General features: G+C 41.4%; 1 protein-coding gene across 7 annotated transcripts in view; it reads left to right on the top strand.

Moving 5' to 3' along the window:
• mrtfab (myocardin related transcription factor Ab) overlaps positions 1-18,532 on the top strand; it is a 40,274-nt gene extending 21,742 nt beyond the window's left edge. For 3 of the 7 annotated variants that reach the window (XM_041973878.1, XM_041973881.1, XM_041973876.1), the window contains 16 exons: positions 3,044-3,109; positions 7,339-7,394; positions 7,753-7,828; positions 8,802-8,963; positions 10,526-10,689; positions 10,776-10,922; positions 11,121-11,189; positions 11,655-11,839; positions 12,170-12,341; positions 12,941-14,338; positions 14,456-14,662; positions 14,751-14,858; positions 15,014-15,154; positions 15,281-15,373; positions 16,756-16,819; positions 16,917-18,532. In XM_041973878.1, the coding sequence (XP_041829812.1) occupies positions 3,044-3,109; positions 7,339-7,394; positions 7,753-7,828; positions 8,802-8,963; positions 10,526-10,689; positions 10,776-10,922; positions 11,121-11,189; positions 11,655-11,839; positions 12,170-12,341; positions 12,941-14,338; positions 14,456-14,662; positions 14,751-14,858; positions 15,014-15,154; positions 15,281-15,373; positions 16,756-16,819; positions 16,917-17,497 (3,689 nt within the window). In that variant the 3' untranslated portion in view covers positions 17,498-18,532. The remainder of the gene's footprint in view (positions 1-3,043; positions 3,110-7,338; positions 7,395-7,752; positions 7,829-8,801; positions 8,964-10,525; positions 10,690-10,775; positions 10,923-11,120; positions 11,190-11,654; positions 11,840-12,169; positions 12,342-12,940; positions 14,339-14,455; positions 14,663-14,750; positions 14,859-15,013; positions 15,155-15,280; positions 15,374-16,755; positions 16,820-16,916) is intronic. The other 4 variants (XM_041973882.1, XM_041973877.1, XM_041973879.1 and 1 more) reach the window with 3 other exon arrangements.
• The last annotated feature ends 1,180 nt before the right edge of the window (positions 18,533-19,712 follow it).

Here is a 19,712-nt window from a genome sequence, read left to right as displayed (position 1 = left end):
CAGATGATGAAAAGAGTGGGAGAGTTTAGTCGGGAGGGATTGTGGTATCGAGTTCATGCCCGCTTTCTCGTTCATTGGGGAAGATTTTATCTTTATGTGTTCTGCTGTGGCTGCTTTGCGCTTTGGCTTAGTTGTGTCAAGCCTGGGGTCTTTAGGGACAGTGACGAACTCAGACATGTTTAATCAGATCTACTGACACATGAGGGCAGCAGGATTAACCCAGTTGTCCACCAGCATCTTGGCTCTACCTCACTGGCTTCCTTTATCTCCTCTAATAGTTCCCTACTCCTACACTTAAATCCATGATTTGCTAGATTGTTGCGTTTAAACCCTGAACTTGCCTGAAATTACTACTTAATTGTTACTTAAGTGGCAGAAGCTCGTATATTGCTGCGGTTGAAGATTTGAGATTTACAGATTTGATTGGCTGCCTTTGAGGAAGCCAGCTGTAGTTTTATAAGCATTTCCTTTGCTTTATCTAAAATCTTTTCATGCATCTCGCTCTGTTTTTCTTCAAGTTTTGCTTTTTTATCACTATAGAGGCTTTGGCTGTGGTCTAGTGTTCCAATAAAACTTTGAATCTTCTTCTTAAATGAACCAATATAGCCCTTAAACCTGATTTAAGTCCCATTGTTTGTCCCAAGCATAACCTAGGACATCATTTTATGATTATTATATAACAATTTAATGTGGTTATCTGACTTGAGTTGTATTATTTTTTTGTTTTTTTCTGGTATACAAAGTTTGATGTTGTGAGATCGCTCTTCAAAAAGAGATCTCAAACTTAATCAGACTGTTTTATACAATATGAAAAGGATGTCATATTTTGGAGTTTACACACTGCTTAAAAATGTAGAAAAATAAAAGTGAAGTGCATGTAAGTTTAGTTTACGTTAAAGGTTCAAGGACAAACGGTTCACAACCTCCACATGTGTTTTTGTCTTTGGTTTTCTTTTTTTGTGAACAGTTATTTATAGTTGTTATAGTTTACTGTCTGTTGATTTGCCCACCCTGCTTGTATTTCAACGCTCCTCTGGTTTTCACGCTTGGCTCTATTATTAAGTGCACAAGGTCTCGCTGTAACTTCTGCAGTGCTACTTTATCATTATAGTCAGCCATTAAAACCCAACATTGCTTCTGTATTGGACACACTGTGTTCAGACTTCCAGTTCTCTTACCATCAGACGTGAGCAATAAAGAGAGAGAGCAAGAAAGAGAGCCCAAAAGAAGATGATCTTCAGGAGGCCTGAAGATGTGAGGCAAGCATAGAGGGAAAGTGTAAGATTCTCTTTCCCAGAATAAATCTCTTCCTTGGAAGTGGCAAGAGCCAGAGCATCTTATCCTGAATGGCACATCCAGTACATGTCTGGGATCCCATGTGTTTTTATTTGTCTGTGTGGCACCAAGGGAAAAGTCCTTTTAGAACATAAACAAGAAGTTGCCAGGCTTTCTTTACAGCATCCCTATGTAACTTTAAAGACTGATACCTGAAGATGTGGAGCAGACACACTTTAAAAATAACAGGGCGAAGCTGGGATTGCTTGAGAGGTTTAAAAACCAGAGAATGGCATTGTAGAAGTCCAAGCTTTGGCTTTAAAGTCAGGGGACTTGTAGCGTTGCTGTCCAGGCCTGAATTGTTTGCCATAACAGCATGCTAACACAGCAACAGCTAACTGTTTAGCTAGCCTGCAAGCCCCAATGATGTCACTTTGTAAGCAGGAAGGAACAGGTGCTGCTTGTCCTCAAAGTAGCAGACACAACGCCGGCCAGAAATGCTTGGGAATCTTCAGTGGTGTGTTCCACTTTACATACTTGCATGCACACACACACACACTCTTTCAGCAAGGACAACTGCACATAGAAACAAGAGCTTTATCTCACTGTTTATTTTGATCAGTGTTGTATTTCTGCATCGGCGTACTGCTTCCTCCCGATTCTATTTAATTCAATAAGCTAAAACATAGATGGACAGTAAGTGTATGTCAGTTTTAAAAATAGAAAACAGTTCTCGCCAAGAAGCACAGTGGAAGTATAGTGCAGTATCAGTTACTCAACATCTTAAAAAAACCACAAACAAGCATCAGGAGAGAGCCCTGCAGCTTCTTACAACATTTCTGTCCCAGTCCGTGATGTTTGTCATCTGTGTGGCTGACTGAAGTGTCCAGATCACTTCCTTTAATTGTCAGTGTGTTGTAATGAATGTGTTGCATGGACTACCATCACTGTGCAGAAATTCATATTTAAATAGTTGTTTTTTTTTTTCTATTCTCATGATAGGTCTTAAGTCTTTGCAAATTGTATCTTAATTTACCAGCCTGCTGATGCAGGGATGCTACAGCGAAGGCAGATAGCCTGTCAGGGTTGATTTGTGAAGTTGGTTTGTCTTTGAAACATAGCGCGATGATTAGTAAAGGTACTCTGTGTGACCAGAAAGGTCAAACATGGTCTAACTCCTGTAGCCAAGCATTGTGTTCTTTCAAACTCTCTTCTGGTCTAAGGGTTATGTAACAAGTGCTTCCTGTTTTCAAATGATGGTGCAATCGGCCCATATGCTGCTTTTCTTTCTCTCTTATTTTTTTAATTCCCTCATGCACTTTCTGATCAATGCTAGTCCTGTTTCATTTCATAATGTCATCATTTTTTTTTATCCGTAGTTTCTCTCATCTTTTTGGCTGCAGTTGCTTTTTCTTACAGACTCTTTGATGAATGACTTCCGTTTTTTCACACACATGTGGCTGGTAGGGGAAAAAAAGACCCAGAAACAGGAAGTGTATCGTAGTCTACCCACACCCACTTTGTACCCGCCTATGAAGTGACTTAATGAAGAGAAAAAAAGGCTGAACTGTTTGACAGTGAGTGCAGGTTCTTTACATCTCTGGGACGCATACATGCTCCTCTGCTGTGCTTGTTTTTACCTAAATGTGGCGGGTGGGCTGCTGATGTCGAGCCTCAGAGCTCCATCCCTGCAGATTCATACTCTCACAGGATGTCTCTGACTTTCGCTTCTCTTGTTTCTCTCCTCACCTCCTCTGTCTCCATGCAGTCCTCCAGCTCAAGCTTCAGCAGAGACGCACACGAGAGGAGCTTGTCAGTCAAGGGATCATGCCACGTAAGTTTCTACTTTAAAATTGTCATTGCATATTTTTTTTTTTCTGAATACAGATGATCATGTTCTGCAGACTGGCTCACATAGTTTAATTTTAACATGAACATAATGTGGCATACAGCTTTATTTGCTGCCTGTAAAACAGATAAAACAATAGAAATTGACTTCTTTGGTCCCAAAAATAGATTTTTATTGGATATGTTGATGATTATAGAATTATGAGACACTCGATTGACTAAGTGTGTCTGTGCCCTCAGAGCTGAGGTCAAAGTGTTAACCCTTTCCGTACTCCATCATTGTTCTGCACATTAGACCCTAGTGCACTAATTCCTGCGTTAACATGGCCTCATGCTTTTACATATCCAATTATCTACATCTATTGTCAGATTGCATGTGTTTGACACTGTCTGGTGTTTTATGGTATCATTGTACAGTTTTGTGAGGATTGTTTTCTACTAAAAATGCCTGCATTTATCTGCATTATCAGTATGAGCGTGAATGTCGCATGTGTCATATTTAGCTGCTTCTCTGCACCACTTGGTGTTATCAAATGGGGCAGCTTCCTCTTCTTCTTCTATCCACTTCCTGTTTCAAGAGTTCCGCACATTGCAAGAAGCAGATATACATTTTGTTCAAGCTTTCCCGTTTCAAAGTACAGAAAGTAAGAGCCAGGCTTTTTTTCTCTTGTCTGAGAAGGATAGCAGTCAGCCTGATTCACAGCGTCTTTGTCGTGTTTTACATACATAAAGTTACTGTAATATACTGGGAATCAGTGAGCAGTGACTCGTACCTTGATCAAGGTGAACAAATGAATTATAAACATCTTTATTTCTTATATTAAGCAGCACATCAATCTAAACAAGCCTGTTGCGGATAAGATAAAGAAAACACATGACAACACTAATCATAATTAAATAAGCCTTAAATACAACCCAATATGACAGCATGCGTAACATTTTGGCTAATGTTGCATTAGAAATATAATTTTCCAGTTTTTTTTACAGAACTGTTGCTTAGTTTATAGCTTCATCTGGTAAAATATTATGAATAAATCTCATGAGGTAAAGAGGGGGACACAATAAATGTAAATCCATGTTTTCCTTGACTCTAAAACAACCTCCAGTAAGAATTTTAGGCATGATGCTGCTATCCAACTGGCAGTGAAGTAGTTGGCGCTAGCTAGTCCACTAAAAAGGGCAAAATGTCACCAGTCTGGTTCAGTTCTCTTAAAAAATATGGCTAAAGGGAAAAGAATACACCCTTGGAGGAGACCCAGGGCTTGTTTTGGTCGACAACATAGAGTCTCACATTCAGCCATTTAGTAGTTACAGTAAATCTGTGTCCTCCTCCTGCAGCAGGCCTGATGCCAGACCGTCGCTGCAGCGGGATCAGTGTGTGCTGGTAGAATATTTTACTGTCCAGCTACTTTACAGTGAGGAAAAAGTACAACACAGTTAATAAACTTTGCCTTTATATACCACGTAAAAAGGTGTTTCTCATACACATGTTTTATATCTGCTTTTTCAGAAAAACATCATCTATATGATCTGATAATTATTCTTTCACTGTTATTTACATATTGGGCACAAAATAATCAGCTGATTCAGCCACTTGTTTCTCTGTTCGAATTACAGAGCAATAAATATATTGAAAGAAATGCAATTCAGGCCAATTCTATCCCAATTCTACGCTTTTACATAGTAGTTAAAAATATCACATCTTTGGTTTTACAGGGTCTGTCAACGTAAACTCGCAGCGTTTCAAATCTGCTGTTTTGAGTGAATTTGACAGCAGGTTTGTTTATGATCACAGACCCTAAGTCAATGAAAAAAAACAAAACAAAGGTGATGATTGAAGTTTAATTTGGGACAAAAAAAAGTAAAAATCACATGAACAGCGCAGGTCTAAATCTGTAAACTTTAAATTTCTTTATTATGACAAACGAGATGAATTAAAAAAGTAAAAGCAGGATTCTGGATGCCGTCCGTTGTGGTTGTTCATTATACTGTCCAAATAAACGGATCACACCTTCGCAAACATTGCAAAAGCTCTCATATCAGTTACACTGCAACGATTGTTTTCATTATCTTCTAATCGCCGTATCATATTTTAGTGTTCTGTTATCTGCTTCACTCAGTACTCAGAGAAGTGAAAAACGTCACCACATGACTCGTTTTACCTGACCAACACTTTTCAGCAGCAGTTTTTCACATGTAAAAATTTTTAAATCAAATTTAACAAGTAAGCAGAGAATTAGTGTATTTTCAGACAATTGACTTATTTCATCACCGTGTGTTTTGAGCTGTGTTTGCACCTCGATAGAAGACTCATTTCAGCATGGGAAATGAAGACGGTCAGTTCCTGCTGTGGTATCAAATCATCACACTGGTTTTTACACTTGAAGGTGGTGTAAGTGAGTAAGTTTCCACCCTCTCAGTAAATACCATCTAAATGTTCTCAAGCTGGACACTTGTGGAGATGTGCAGATGATTGTTTCTGTATTGTGGGAAATAAAAAGGCCTAAAATGTAAACTGTAGATCACTGAGTAAACAAACAAAAACAATGGTCCAGTGCCTTGACGTCAGTGATGTTTTACATTAATGTGGAGGAGTAACTAATAAAAATGATCTCTCAGCTGTTTGCTGATCACTTTAAACTGATATATATTTTGTGAAGATCATAAGGTCGACATCAGGGTGGTGGACTTCTAATAAAAAGAAAACACACGGGGACTATCAGATCACTTTTCCTCATAGGAATGCATGTTCTGAAAGTTTTCAGATCCTGTGCATGTTTATGTCATTTTCAGGTTTTATTTCTTCCTTATTTGATTTAGGTCATGTCATGTGTCATGGTGCTTCAGGAGCAACACGTTCAATGAACATGAATGATTAAGTGCAGATGTACAGTTTATGTTAATTGCATAAGTCATCAAGATTTGATGGGGGAAAAAACAAACTGCCAAGCCTGTGAGAAGAATTAGCTAAAAATATTTGATGTTAAAATATTGATTTTAACAGTTGGAGATCGTAGCTGCAAGACTCTAAATAGACAGACTAACAGTTTGTATGAGTTTAATACAATGATGCTACGAGATGTTTATTTCAGGACAAAATGAAGTGTCTTTGGTTCACAGTGATCAGGGATCATTTCGTCTTTGCAGTGTTTTCTCTGCTCTTGACGGTTGGTTTCATCACAGCTGGCATGTAGGTCTTGAACACGGGTTGTGTGACATCCTTGGCAAAGATTTCACCAGCTTTTGACCAATCACATGACTGCTCCTTTGCATCATCATAACGGCTGCTTTCCTTCTACCATCCTTCCCTAAATGAAGCAGACCTTTTTTCTGCTCAGCTTAACTAAACTGAAGACATTTTTTAGTAGAAACGTGTCCAAAGAGTCATATTTTCAGTCTTTTGAAAATCAGATGGCTCAACGCTGTGGTTAACTAAACTCACTGCTGCTGGACTGCATTTTTCTCAGCACTGAAAAAGACAATTTAAGTGATGAATGTAGGTTTACTTTGTGAGAGCAGCAGCCTGATGATCAGTCTTGTCTCCTTTATCTTCTGACATCTTTATATTTTAAGGTCTTCTCTAGTTCCACTGCTGTTCATCAAGTGATGCTTCATAACAAATGTCATACTCAACATGAATAGAATCATCTGTTTAAAATGACCATGAAACTGTTATGAAGTTAGGATATTGTGCTGATGCAGGGTTGTTTTTCTTTCTTTCTTTCTTTTTTTTTAATTTATTGGCCTCTTGTAACACCAATTTAAGGATAAAAAGCTGCACATGTCCAAATGTAGATTGATTCTTTTCTGGTGGGCTGTGTCGAATATTAGGACCAGTTTAGCTTCAGTCGGGTTAATGAAGCTGATAAATGAAGGTTTAGGAAAGCTTATCATCCAATTTCTGCTCATATTCCTCTTAATGAGCCTCATGAATATGCTCCATATGTCTTATGTAACTGTTTAAGCCCCTGTGAGCATAATCCTACCAAAACTGTGATAATGACTGGTGTGATATAAAATAAAGAGTTATCTCTGTGAGACCCGTCATAAGATGAGTGGTGAGTGTGTGAGTGTGTGTGGTTTAGAACAGCATTTCTAACCTTTTCTCCCAGCGGCTACTTCTGCTTCAAGTCTTTCGTATACTATATCTGCATCTCTTCTTTGTCACTTACTGAATGGACAATGCTGATCTTTATTTTTGTGCTCTCCACGCAGCCCTAAAGAGTCCTGCAGCCTTTCACGAACAGCGTAAGAGTCTGGAGCGAGCACGGGTGAGTTTCCTGTGTTTTAAGAAAATTCTCAAGTAAGGCCAAGTGTTTCATGCTGAAAAAAAAAAGCTTGTGCAAATATGAAGCCACGCGTACCAGCTGGGTTGTGATAAAACTCCCGGTTTGTAGAGGTTCATGAAAATTGAGCTGCAAATATGTAACATGCAGAAACTTTACCACCATTAAGTTTTGACATTGATGTCAAGTTCTGTCGCGGAACAAGAGACCTGTGCTAAACATTGTGTGGAAACAACTTTATTTTTTATTTTCATACCTTTTCTCTGTTTTCATTTATTTCTTTGGGTTTTCTTCCGTCTTTCATTTCGTAACTCATTTGTCTTTTTTTGGTTTTCCGTTCCAGACCGAGGACTACCTGAAGAGGAAGATCCGGAGTCGTCCAGAGCGCTCTGAGCTGGTCAGGATGCACATTCTGGAGGGTGAGTTCAAGTCAAGTGAAAATCTGCTTTCAAAGCTTGTCAAAAGTGTTCCTTAATTTAAAAAAAAGACAAAACAGAACTGGTTTCTTGTGATAGTTCAACATGGACTGAGTCAGAAAGAAATTTAGTATATTCGATGGATCTGCCTGCCTGATTCAGCCAGATTTAGCCACATGCATCAAATTTTAAATTAGAATAATTTGCACACAAGATCTTTTCTGTTTTTCATCATCACATCTGCGGGTTTTAGCTCTTTAAGACCTGGTGCATGTTGGGCTAGACTTCATATATTTTCAGACATTCAGATATAAATAAGATGTCAGTTTTTGTTCCTCATATCTGTCAAATGTTTTCTGGTTAATCATAATTATAAATGGCATCTGACAGGATGAGAAACTTTGTTTCTGAGCACTTCACAGCAAATGATGTAAGGAATACCGGGTTGTATCCTGGAAATGGGTGACCTTCTTTTTAATGTGCTGCTCCACTATTGGCAACATGGTATTAAAGTGAAAGTAGCCTAAATCTATAATACACACGAGTTATTCTCCAGCTCTTTCATCAACCACTCAAATGAACCACAATTGATGGATTAATCAAATATCAAATATGATGTGCAAGGATTTTTGGCTGGTGACAGATATAAAAAATAAATAAATCGGATTAATGCAGACTGTGTTAAAGCCTGTGATGCTGCAGATTAAATGACAAATGTTACTTATGTTATCAGTTTCATCTAGCTGCGTTGCTTGTTATTTGGTTTTTAAACAGAGGAAGTAAAAAAGAGACACAATATCTGTGATCTTCAGAAAGCTAACTTCCTATCAATGTAATTTGAGCACATCCTCAAAAGTCAAAACATTGAAAAGTCTCTTATCTGGTGGGATCTTATTTTATTTAGCTGAAAATCAAACTGAATCACTTGATGGATTAATTTGCACATGTGCATGATGCTCTGCTGTGTCCCCTGCAGAGACGTCGGCAGAGCCGTCTCTGCAGGCCAAGCAGCTGCAGCTGAAACGAGCGCGACTGGCCGACGACCTCAATGACAAGATCTCACACAGGCCGGGTCCCATCGAGCTGGTCCACAAGAACATCCTGTCTGTCAGCTGCCCTCTGCAGCAATCGCTACTGGGTAACAGCACACATTAGCACAGACTTTTACACTGCATTAATGTTTGTTAAAAACATGTGTTCTTGTGCATGGAAGGCAGCAGCCAAACCCAAATCATAACATCTGCAATTATTAACAGTCAAACAAGGTTTATTTCTCTAAGTTGTAGTGGAGAGGTATATATGCATATTCAAAAAAACGTGCTGATACATGTTAACAAACACGTGCACACACACTTGCAAAGCATTTAGCAACACTTTCAGGTTCAGATGCACAAAACACTGCACAGGGTACAACAATCATTAGCTCTGTGATGACTATAGTTGTTACACTCAAGTTAAAGCATGTCGCTTCTGGACTAATGACTGTGCGGTTGCACCATGCCTGACGTTTGGTTTATGATGCACCTGAACGCACGTCATCCAGGGCAATCGCAACATCCAGGTATTAACACAAAGCTGAGTGTAGCAGCTACACAGTCCATCATTCTACAGGATATGATACCATTGTAAACAAACAAACATCACACCTCTGTTACAGATGTTACGCAGTAGCTTGATGTGGACATAGGCTTGTTTTGTAAGAGGAGATGCAGAAAACGGTGTGTTGTATAACTTTGTAAAGATTATTCTCTGCTTGTTGCTTCATAGCAGTGACTTTATTTGGCTGTTACACATAATGGGGAAGACAAATTAAACGCAGTCATTTTTACTCTAAACCAGTCACTGAAGTTAGCCAGTCCCTCCAAGGATTTGCAATGCTGTGATTGTTCAAGCAAATTCAGCCAATCCTTGTATGTCTTTGCAATTTAGTTCAGTTTCTAAACTTTAATGAAACTCTGTCAAATCTCAGCACTCCTCCACATTTTCTGATTTACAAACATCAACTTTACATTTCTGATTATTAACTCGCAGACGTGTGAGAGAGAGAAATGTCTTGCATCTGCTGTGTAAAATTGCTAGAAAGGAGTGTGTATGATACCCTCTGCGTTGGAGGAGGTGCTTAACTCGAGTAGTTGAGTGACTGCCTCACACATGGAGGCTGAGATTCGAATCCTGGACTGAGATATGTTGCTGCATGCCGCTCTGTTTTCCTCTCAACCAGCTCTAACAAAGATCCCAGACCCTAAAAATACTTTCCCAGTGTTGACCATGAAAGTGGAGGTAAACTGTTTTGCATCATATGCAACATTGTGGTGGAAAACAATCAAAAATCAAGTGACAAACATTTTTCTACAGCGAAACACTGCCAGAGAACATCTGAAATACAAGAACAGATGAGAAAAATCAGCATGATGAGTTTATAAGATTAATATCTGCTGTAAATGCTGAAAGAATCAGAAAATATATAGGATAAAGATTCTTTTCTCCTTTTTTTTGCTTTTATTTGTGTGCTCACTGAAGAATAAGTTGCAGCTTCAATAACATTCTGTTAAATGGTGAATATTATTTATAAAATTTTATATAAATTTCAGGTGCTTTTGAAAGGAAAAAACAATTAACTTTAGCAACTTTTCACAAAAGTTGTAATAAGAACAATCACAGAAAAATGATTAAAAATCTAAAAATTCTTCTCTATCCCAGATTCCCCAAAGGGAGCCGGGGGGGAGAGCTCATCTTTAGATGAAGACAGCAGTGATGCTCTGTCTCCAGACCAGCTAACCAATCACGATTCTCCCCTGAGCAACGTCACTCAGCTGTCCCCGTCCGATGTGCTCACGCAGAACGGCGACATTTCCCCCACGCAGGTATTTCAGCCCATCTTTACGGTCAAATGAAGAAAAAGAGGATCATTTTGAGACACGATCACACAGATTTTATTTTGTTTTGTCAGTTTCTTTCACAGCCCACTCCTCCGCCTCCACCGCCTCCACCACCACCTGCTCCCCTGGCGAATGGGTCAGACTCTCCACTCCCAAAACTAACTAATTTGACAACTTTGACCTCAGCATCCTCCCGTCCCTCTACTGGACAGGTCAAGGTACGCTGATTCTTCCAGAAAGGCAAATCCTGATTATTCTGAGTTGAACATCCTGCTGCTTTGATGTCTTATGACTAAATGTGACCTTAATCTCTATATGTGGAGCAGCTATAACTGGCTCACCCTTCCTCTTTTCTTCATTTCCTTACTACCTCCATCCCTCCCCCAACCCTATTTCTCACGCTTTTCTGCATGCAGTATCAGGCTAAGACGAGTTCAGACCGCCCCCCACAGAGACCTAAGAAACCAAAGGACAACAAACCCAAGGTCAGCAAGGACTTTTCGTTATTGTTTTAGCACACACTGACACGGTGTGATGTACAGAAAAAAGCATGGAAAGAGTACAGCTGTCAGTTTTACTTCAGACGTCTTTTATGATCAGTTTAAATTGTTCACACAGCAGAGTGACAAGTATTGAAAGTGACTCCTTAGAATCAAAGTGAGTCTTTGTGGTTTTGGTGTCTGTTCCTGTTGGGTTGTAGAACAAGATCTTCTCTGTAGGCTCAGCATTTAGTGATGACATTAAACAGTCATATTCAGAGAAATCTATCTGAAAGTGGAAACAATGCCATTTCCTGAAACAATAGTGAACTGAAAAGATCAGAAAATAGTTCATTCTTTTCTTAAAAGGAACTACTTTAACTGTTAAAAACAAAAACAAACAGATGAAGTGTTTGTCTTCACAAGTTGGGGTTTAATGATCTAATGTCTTTTTCTTCTTCATGGCCGAAGGTGAAAAAGCTGAAGTACCATCAGTACATCCCTCCAGACCAGAAGGCAGACAAGGAGCGGCCGCCTCAGATGGATTCGTCTTATGCGAAGCTGCTCCAGCAGCAGCAGCTCTTCCTGCAGCTGCAGATTCTCAGTCAGCAGCAGCAGCACTACAACTACCACACCATCCTGCCTGCCCCTCCTAAGTAAGCGCCAAGCATGAGTGTGTGTATGTGTGAATGACTAATCGAAGTCCTCTCCCAACCTTTTTTCTGCCGTGGTTTTGTTCTTTACACTTCAGTGGGTTGTTTGGGTGAGATTTCATAGCACGCTGCTCAAAGCAGAAGTCAGGTCTAAAATGGTTCTTTTCTCAGCGGTGCATGACCGGTTCACATTTGTGACTTTTTGTGCAAATTAAATACAAAACTGACATAAAATTTGCACATTTACCAGTATAATATTTGCATATCACTGTGTCCCTGCTCTGTTAGAGAACTAATAGAAGGTAACTTGAGTGGTTTTATGTCTCCATGCAGGCCACAAACAGAGCATCCTCCCACGACCAGCTCCGGTCCCTCACCTTCCCGCAGCACTCACACAACGACGACCTCGGCCCCCTCAAGTCAGACCTCCACAGCCCGTCAGAACCAAGCTGCAGTGGGAGGAGCCAAACCAGCCACTCTGCCAGCCAACCTGGATGAATTCAAAGTAAATTCAGCAACTCAGTACCAGAAATGGCCATTGTTTTAACCTATTAGTGTAATAAATAAACATGTTTTAACGAGGATTGTGTTCCAAAAGACAGACAGACAAAAACCACTTTTCAGATTCTTTTTCAGAGAAGAAAGCACTTTTCTTAATGATTTTGTTTTAAATTATAGAAAGAAATATTAATTATGGGGGTTTTTCTAGGAGAACTTAACATTGCCCATCAAAACTTTCATTTCCCAGCCTCTGAAGTGACTAGAAACCTTAAATAAAAACCATCTGGGTACTTAAACCTTTTACTATAAATGTCTGACTTTGTCCTCATGTTTATCAGTATTTAAAGAATCTAATCTTTTGTCTGCTTCACAATTTTCCCACACTCTTAACAGATGATTTAAGTCTTTGCGAACAGCAGCAAATCTCCAAAGTTTTAATATACTCACTTAGCATATTTTCACCAGTAGTGTTAGTGACTTGTTTGCTCTCAAAACGTCCGGCTAAATAAAGTTTAGCCGAACTGGGGTGTTTTTGTGTGGTTAGGTTCTGATTATGAGTCAGTGTCTGCTTCACGAGTGCCCCTCTGGTTTCTCATCCTCCAGGTTGCTGAGTTGAAACAAGAACTGAAATTGCGAGGGCTGACGGTGTCAGGCACCAAGAATGACCTTATTGAGAGGCTCCGCAACTACCAAGAACAAAACGGCGCCGCCGCAACGGTTTTGAAAAACAGTATATCGCTGTCCGGCCATCAGGGGGCGACTTCAGCTGCTAACATCACTGCATCTTCTCCAAACGCCACTTCCAACCCTGATCTACAGTCAGCAGAGGGCAGCTTTAAGCTAGCTCTGTCCTCATTGGCTCAGGCAGTCCCGGGGCGGGTCATGCGTTTTGGCAGCACCAGCTCCAGCCCTCCGGTGTCGCCCACGCCGTCGGAGCGGTCCTTAGCTGGGATGAGTCCAGATGAGACAAGCTGCAACGGAGACATGTTTGGGGAGATGGTGAGCTCTCCCCTCACCCAGCTCACTCTCCACCCCTCTCCTCAGCACCCATCAAACATTGCCTCACTTTCTGTGGTCAAAGAGGAGATTCAGAGCTCATGCAGCCTCTCTAGGTCTTCACCTGCATCTGTCCACCCTCCAGAGCACCAGGCAGGCATAGCCATGGACACATCATCTATGGACAAAGATCAGATGCTCCAGGAGAAAGACAAACAAATCGAGGAGCTAACCAGGATGCTGAGGCAAAAGCAGAGACTAGTGGAGACCCTGAGGTCCCAGCTGGAGCAGGGCAAGATGGCAGGTGGGATAGTGGTGAAAAGTGAAGGAAGTGAGAAGAGCAGGACATCTGCAGAGGTTAAACTGCAAACTTTAATAAAAGCCTCAGCTATTCAGCCCCCCACACTTCCTAACGGTATCGTTGTGACAGTGAAGAAAGAGGTAGAGCTTGAGGAAAGGATGGAAGGAATAACAGAGGAGGCCCAGGCGAAGAAGCCGGCCCAGCCGATGCAGTGCTCTCAGGAGACTTTGCTGAGGCTGCAGCAGATTCACCGGCTGCAGGTCCAGCAGGCTGAACAGCAGAAACAGCAGGCACAACCAAAGCAGCAACAGGTGCAGCTGCAGAAAGTGGCAGAGATCCGACCCAACCCTCAAAAACAACCACAGCAGCAGCAGCAGAAGAAAGAGGCTCAAATCCTGCTCCAGCAGCAGCAGCAGCTGCAGCAGCTCATCATACAGCAGACCCAACAGAAGCAGCTCCAGGCCCAGCAGAAGTTAGCGCAGCAGAAACTGGCCCAGCAGAAGCTGGTGCAACAAAACCAGCTCAAGCAAACCGAGGCTCAGCAGAAAAACCAAGTTCAGCTGAAGCAGGTTCAGGTGCAGATCCAGAACCAGACGGTGACGAGCCAAAAGCCTGCAGTAAACCAAACCCAACAGAGGAAGCATCAGAAGGCTCAGCAGAGGCTGCAGCAGAGGAGGCAGACAGTCGCAGCCACCACACAACAGGTAATCCAGTTTGAGGCACTCACTGCTTTCAAGAAATCAGACTTTTCCCTTAATTTAAGAGGGAAAAAGCCAAACATCAGTTTCATGATGAAACACTTGTGTTTGGTTTGTTCCTAGGTGACTCCAGTCATCATCAACCAACAGAACGGCACTCCGCTCCACACTCAAGCCTTTTCTTTAGACCTCCTGAAGGCCAACGGCACACCCACGCTGGTCACAGACAGCAACGGCAACCACTACCTGATCGCCCTGACCAGTCACAGCACAGATGGACAGAACCGAGTGACCTCATTGGCCAAAACCAATGGGCGCATTACACTGCAGGTGCAGGAAATGTGGCACTCTGTGGCACAAATGGCTGTAAAATAACCACAAAAATCTAATAACTTCTCTACTTGTCCGCATTTTTCAGAGGTTGCAGTCGACTCCAAGTAAGCTCCCCAATACCGACAGCCAATCAAAAAAGCAGCCGGAGGCCGAGCCTGTAAGCCAACCAGAGAAAAGGGTGCAGCAAAAACATGTACGCTTAACTAGATTTTATATCCTGCAGTACTATCATCAAACCACAAGATGTCCCCAGTGACACCTTTAAAAATCATCAAACTGATCTCAATATGAGTTTGATAAAAACCTTTGATTTAAGTCTGAATCCTGTTTGCTTCTTTCTTCCCTCAGGGACAGAAACCAGGGCTGCACCTGGATACCAACGGCGTTCCTCAGCCCAGCCTGTCGCACACCGCTCCGCCCAACCTGCAGCCTTTCTTCGACGACATGTCCGACACTGAAAACCAAAGCAACTTGATGTCATCTCTCAAGGTAACACCACCACCTCCATCTCCACTCCACAGCTCTCATCAACATGTCATCTCTCCACATGTTGTAAACGTCTTCCTTCTTTCTCTTTTTTTTCCATCTCATTTCATCTCTTCTTCGCCCTGGTAGAGAGAGGAGGTGTGTCCGCCTTACGACCGGCACACACTGTTCACCCCTCCCTCTCCCAAACCCAACACCTCCCTTCCTTCTCGGCGCTCCAAAGTATGTCCTCCAGCATGTCTTTTCTTTCCATTCCTCTCATAAGTATCGGTCTATTTCTGTTTTTTTTTTCTCCATCCTCCCACACTGAGCTGTGTGGTGACGTTACTGAACTCAGAGACAGAGAAACTTGTGCTGGTCTTGTTTTTTGGCATGTTTGACACATTCTGCTGCTGTACTGTAGAGTTTCCTAGGTATTTTTTCTTTCTGATTTACTTCTGCTTTAGTTAATGTCTGTCCAGTTACCAGAAGGCTGCTTGTGGCTGGTTTTGATGTGTTGTGTTCATTGTGATGTGTCTGCAAGAGGAAAATAATGACTATGTGGGCTATTAACTGCTTACCCGTAATGTTAAAATGAGAACTGCATTTGTTGCTGCAACCACCACACATTGCTACTGTGGTCTGATAATTTTTTTAACTTTTTTTTCTTGCTGTTTTTTATTTGCTTGAAAGCTTTTCAGGGGCATTAAACCAGACTAAAGGATGAAACAGGTGTTCTGTGATTTCCAATATTTCCTTTTTTGTTTAAGTAAAAAGTTTGTAAGACAGGAAATGTACTGGAACAGATACACTCCAGTACAAGGTTATCCCTGGACTTCTTTGCTGGAACGTCCTTGGTCAAAAAAAAAAACTGGATATGTTTTTTGGCTGCTGAAATCAGCAGCTTTCAAAGTCTCATGTTTCTTTTTTTTATCTGAAATACAGGTGTCTGGAAAAACTCAGAAGTCATCATAAGTATAGACAAGTCAGCCGTAACATCCAACCAGTAGCAGTGACAGGAATTTAGAGACAGATTTAAAGTTAGGGCTTTATATCTTCTGGTAAGATGACACCAAAAATACCACAACAAATTATGTGAAACTTGGTGGAAGGGAACAGTAAATGGATAAAGGAGTTTTATTAGATTCCACTTCCTCTCCATGTGTTTTTTTTTTGTTTGTTTTTTGCTGTCATGTATTGGCTGCTCGACTGGTTTTACTGACTGAGTTCTTTACCAGGTTTTTGTTTGGCTGTAGAGTTCACATGTAGCTGTTTCTGCATATGAGAAGTCCATTACTGAGAAAGCTGCCAGAGCTTGGATGATTTCTCTCCGTCCCCAGGCTGATTATAGTCTTTGAGTTTGCAGACGTTTGGTCTAACGCAGTTCCTCATATCAGAATAGATCACTTTTCTGAAGCAGTTATGACTCACTGCATGGGTGTTTGACTGGAGCTGGAAAATAACCATATATTTCATGCTTAATGTGGGCTGAACTGTCACTGCATAGATGCATCATTGAGTTGAGACATTTTTTCTCTTCTCATTTAACAAGAAAACAAAGGTGCGCTTTGTGTTTTAGTGCAGCTGACTCTGCTGTTTGTGTAACTGATGACTGTCTCCGTCAGCAGGAGAACGGTGTGAACAGCCAGCAGATGGATGACCTGTTCGATATTCTGCTCAAGAGTGGAGGTGAGAAACTCTGCTGTGAAACTTGAGGAGGGAAAAACTCATGAGACCAGGTGTCTGTGTGTATTGATGATGTTTTTCTGGCTCTTTCCTCCCTCAGAAATCCCAGGGTTCAAGGCCAACCCGGACCCATCCCTCGCCCCTCTCCACTCTGACCCACCCTCTCCATCTGCTGCCCCATCCCCGCTCCACCTATCTCCTCCCACCCCCACAGAGTCCCTCATCTCCCCTCAGCCATCTACAGCAGAGCCCTGCACAGGCAGCGGTCGCCTGGAGGACTTCCTGGAGAGCACCACAGGCGCCCCGCTGCTGGGGATGGAGCCCGATGGCGGCCTGACGCTGATCGATGACCTCCACAACCAGATGCTGAGCACACCCAGCATCCTGGACCACCCTCCTTCCCCCATGGACACGTCCGATCTGGGCTTCTCCCCTCACTCTACGGGGCTAGACTTCGGCGACCCCACGCTGGACAGCATGGACTGGCTGGACATCTCCATGGTGGGGAGCACGAACGGAGGGAGCGAGGGCAGCGGAGTGGGGAGGGAAGGGGGAGCCTTAAGTGAAAGGGACGGAGGGACGAGTTTAGCCCCACTGGCGCCGCACACTCCGCCGAGCGTGTTCTCGGTCGATTTTCTGGACAGCACAGACCTGCAGCTGCACTGGGAGTCGTGTCTGTAGCCGGCGATGCAGACGCACACTGATGGACATGCGGTTGCTCACACTGTGTACAGGCTCCGTCTTTATTTCACGCACATATGTCTCTATGCTGTCTCTACCACTGCGAGCGTCACTGGCACATGTAAACATGCACCTTCACACAGTTTTCCTCTGGCTGTTACTGTACGCGAGCCGAGAGGTTAATATGCAAGAAACATAGAAGTTACCTTCACAGAAAAGACTTAAACTTGGTGGAAATGAGGTGAACTTTTAGAATTTGAGTCTTTACAACTGACTGGTAACAGCCAGGCTATTAAAAAAAAAAAAAAAAAACACAAAAAAAAAAAAAAACCTGTTTCTTGTGTCCGGACCTGGTTTATGTTTAAACCATTTGGAAGCTTGACAGATACGAGACGAGGAGCGACTGTCGGTGACGCCTACTCGGGGGCTCCCTGAGATAGCAGTGCCTCCTAAACTTTGCACTTATGCGGAATCTGATTGGTTTAAAGGGGGCGTTCAGGTCAGTGACTGAATTTTGCCACCATGCCTTACTTTACACACTAGAGTGTGTAAAGCAAGGCAGCAGTTGGAAACCTGAACCCCACACACACTAGTCAAAGAGACAACCATCACTGGTTGTCAGTTGCTGTTGAATTGAACCATATCAGTGGCAACAGTTTGATCTGAAGCCTCGTTTGAGGCCACGTATTATTGGTAACATTATGGTAGACCACTATGTATTGCTGTATATGGGGTGTATATTATCAATTGTCCATATGACTATTTTTCTTTGCTGGTTGCTTTAGAGTCGAGCTAGCTGGCTGGGGAACATGGGGTGAGGGTGGGGCTTACAAAACACTTGGTCCCTGTCGTTTTTTTTTTAAAGAAAACTTGGAAAAAAATAAACATAAAAACACAAAAGATGTTTGCTTTTGATGTTTTCTTGTTTTTTTTTTTTATTATTTTGATAACACTGCAAAGATGAGCTATCTTAGCATTAGTAAGGAACAACTTAACTTGAAGATTTAGATTAAAATAAAGTGAAATAATCTGCCAGTGCAGTGAGATTATTGACTTGGTAAGAATGTCTGAAATAAGAAAAAAATCTAGATAAGTGAGAAATATCTTAAAAGAAGTGGTGAAAGACTCATTCCAAGTCCTTCATTAAGGAAAAAACCATTAAAACCATAATGTGATGCTTCTTTTAATATTACTCTCTTTGAGATTATTCTTCCGAATTTTTTTCCTAAAAACTAGACAAAGCATTTACACTAAATGAAATCAATAATACTGGATTAGATTTATATAACAAGGCGCTTCACATCAACTCCATTATCACTCATTCATCCACTGCTGGTGGTGAGCTACGTGAGGCAGGGACAGCTTCTCCAACCACGTTAATATACTGGAAATGGGACGAGGTGGGTGGAGTGTCTTGAGGGGAAAGAAGTAGGAGTCAAACCACCGGCCTTTCAGTCACTGGATGACCTGCACTAACAATGCCTGATTTCAGAAGATTTATCTCGTTTAGTTTCTATTATTTCAAGATTTTTTCTCTCAAAGTAAAAAAAAAAACACTGCAAGAAGCACTGACGGCTTGTTTTGAGGAGTTTTTATTTAATAATTATTTTATAACGAATGTTCAACCGCTTGTTTTTAGTTAAACAGAGACAAGAATTTTTTTTCTTTTTTCAGTATGTCAGTGATATGATTAAACTTTATATGTGTGTATAATGAACAACGAAGTCAGAAATGACAAACTCAAAACATGATTAATAAACTTACAAAAGAAGGTTTATAATTCAGATACAAACATAATTAAATTGTCACCAGCGAAAAAATGCATATTTTGTTTTTAAAGAACAACCTGACCTGCTTCATTAGTGTATTATTGAGAACATAAATCAAGTATTTCACCTCGTGTTCAGAGTAAATGCAGATGGAAAGGAAAAGCCACAAGAGGGCGCCATTGTAAAGAAATCAGCTGCTTTCATTAGAAGCTGACTGATGTTTTTCCATTTTATACATGTATGTTGTCAATTCTGTCAACCCCCCAAAAAATCTAAACTAATTTTCTAACTTCAGGTTTTTATTATGAGGAGTTTTGCTATGAACAAAACACCTCATATTAGTAAGATTGTTTGTAAGATTGTAAGGGCCAAAGTCATTTCAGTTCAGGGGCCACATACAGCACAGTGTGATTTCAAGTGGGAGGGCCAGTAAAATAAGAGGATAA

The sequence above is a fragment of the Melanotaenia boesemani genome, chromosome 21 (assembly GCF_017639745.1).
Source record: "Melanotaenia boesemani isolate fMelBoe1 chromosome 21, fMelBoe1.pri, whole genome shotgun sequence".
Lineage (NCBI taxonomy): Eukaryota > Metazoa > Chordata > Actinopteri > Atheriniformes > Melanotaeniidae > Melanotaenia > Melanotaenia boesemani.
Note: the sequence above shows the minus strand (reverse complement) of the source record. Positions and strands in the feature narration are given on the sequence as shown.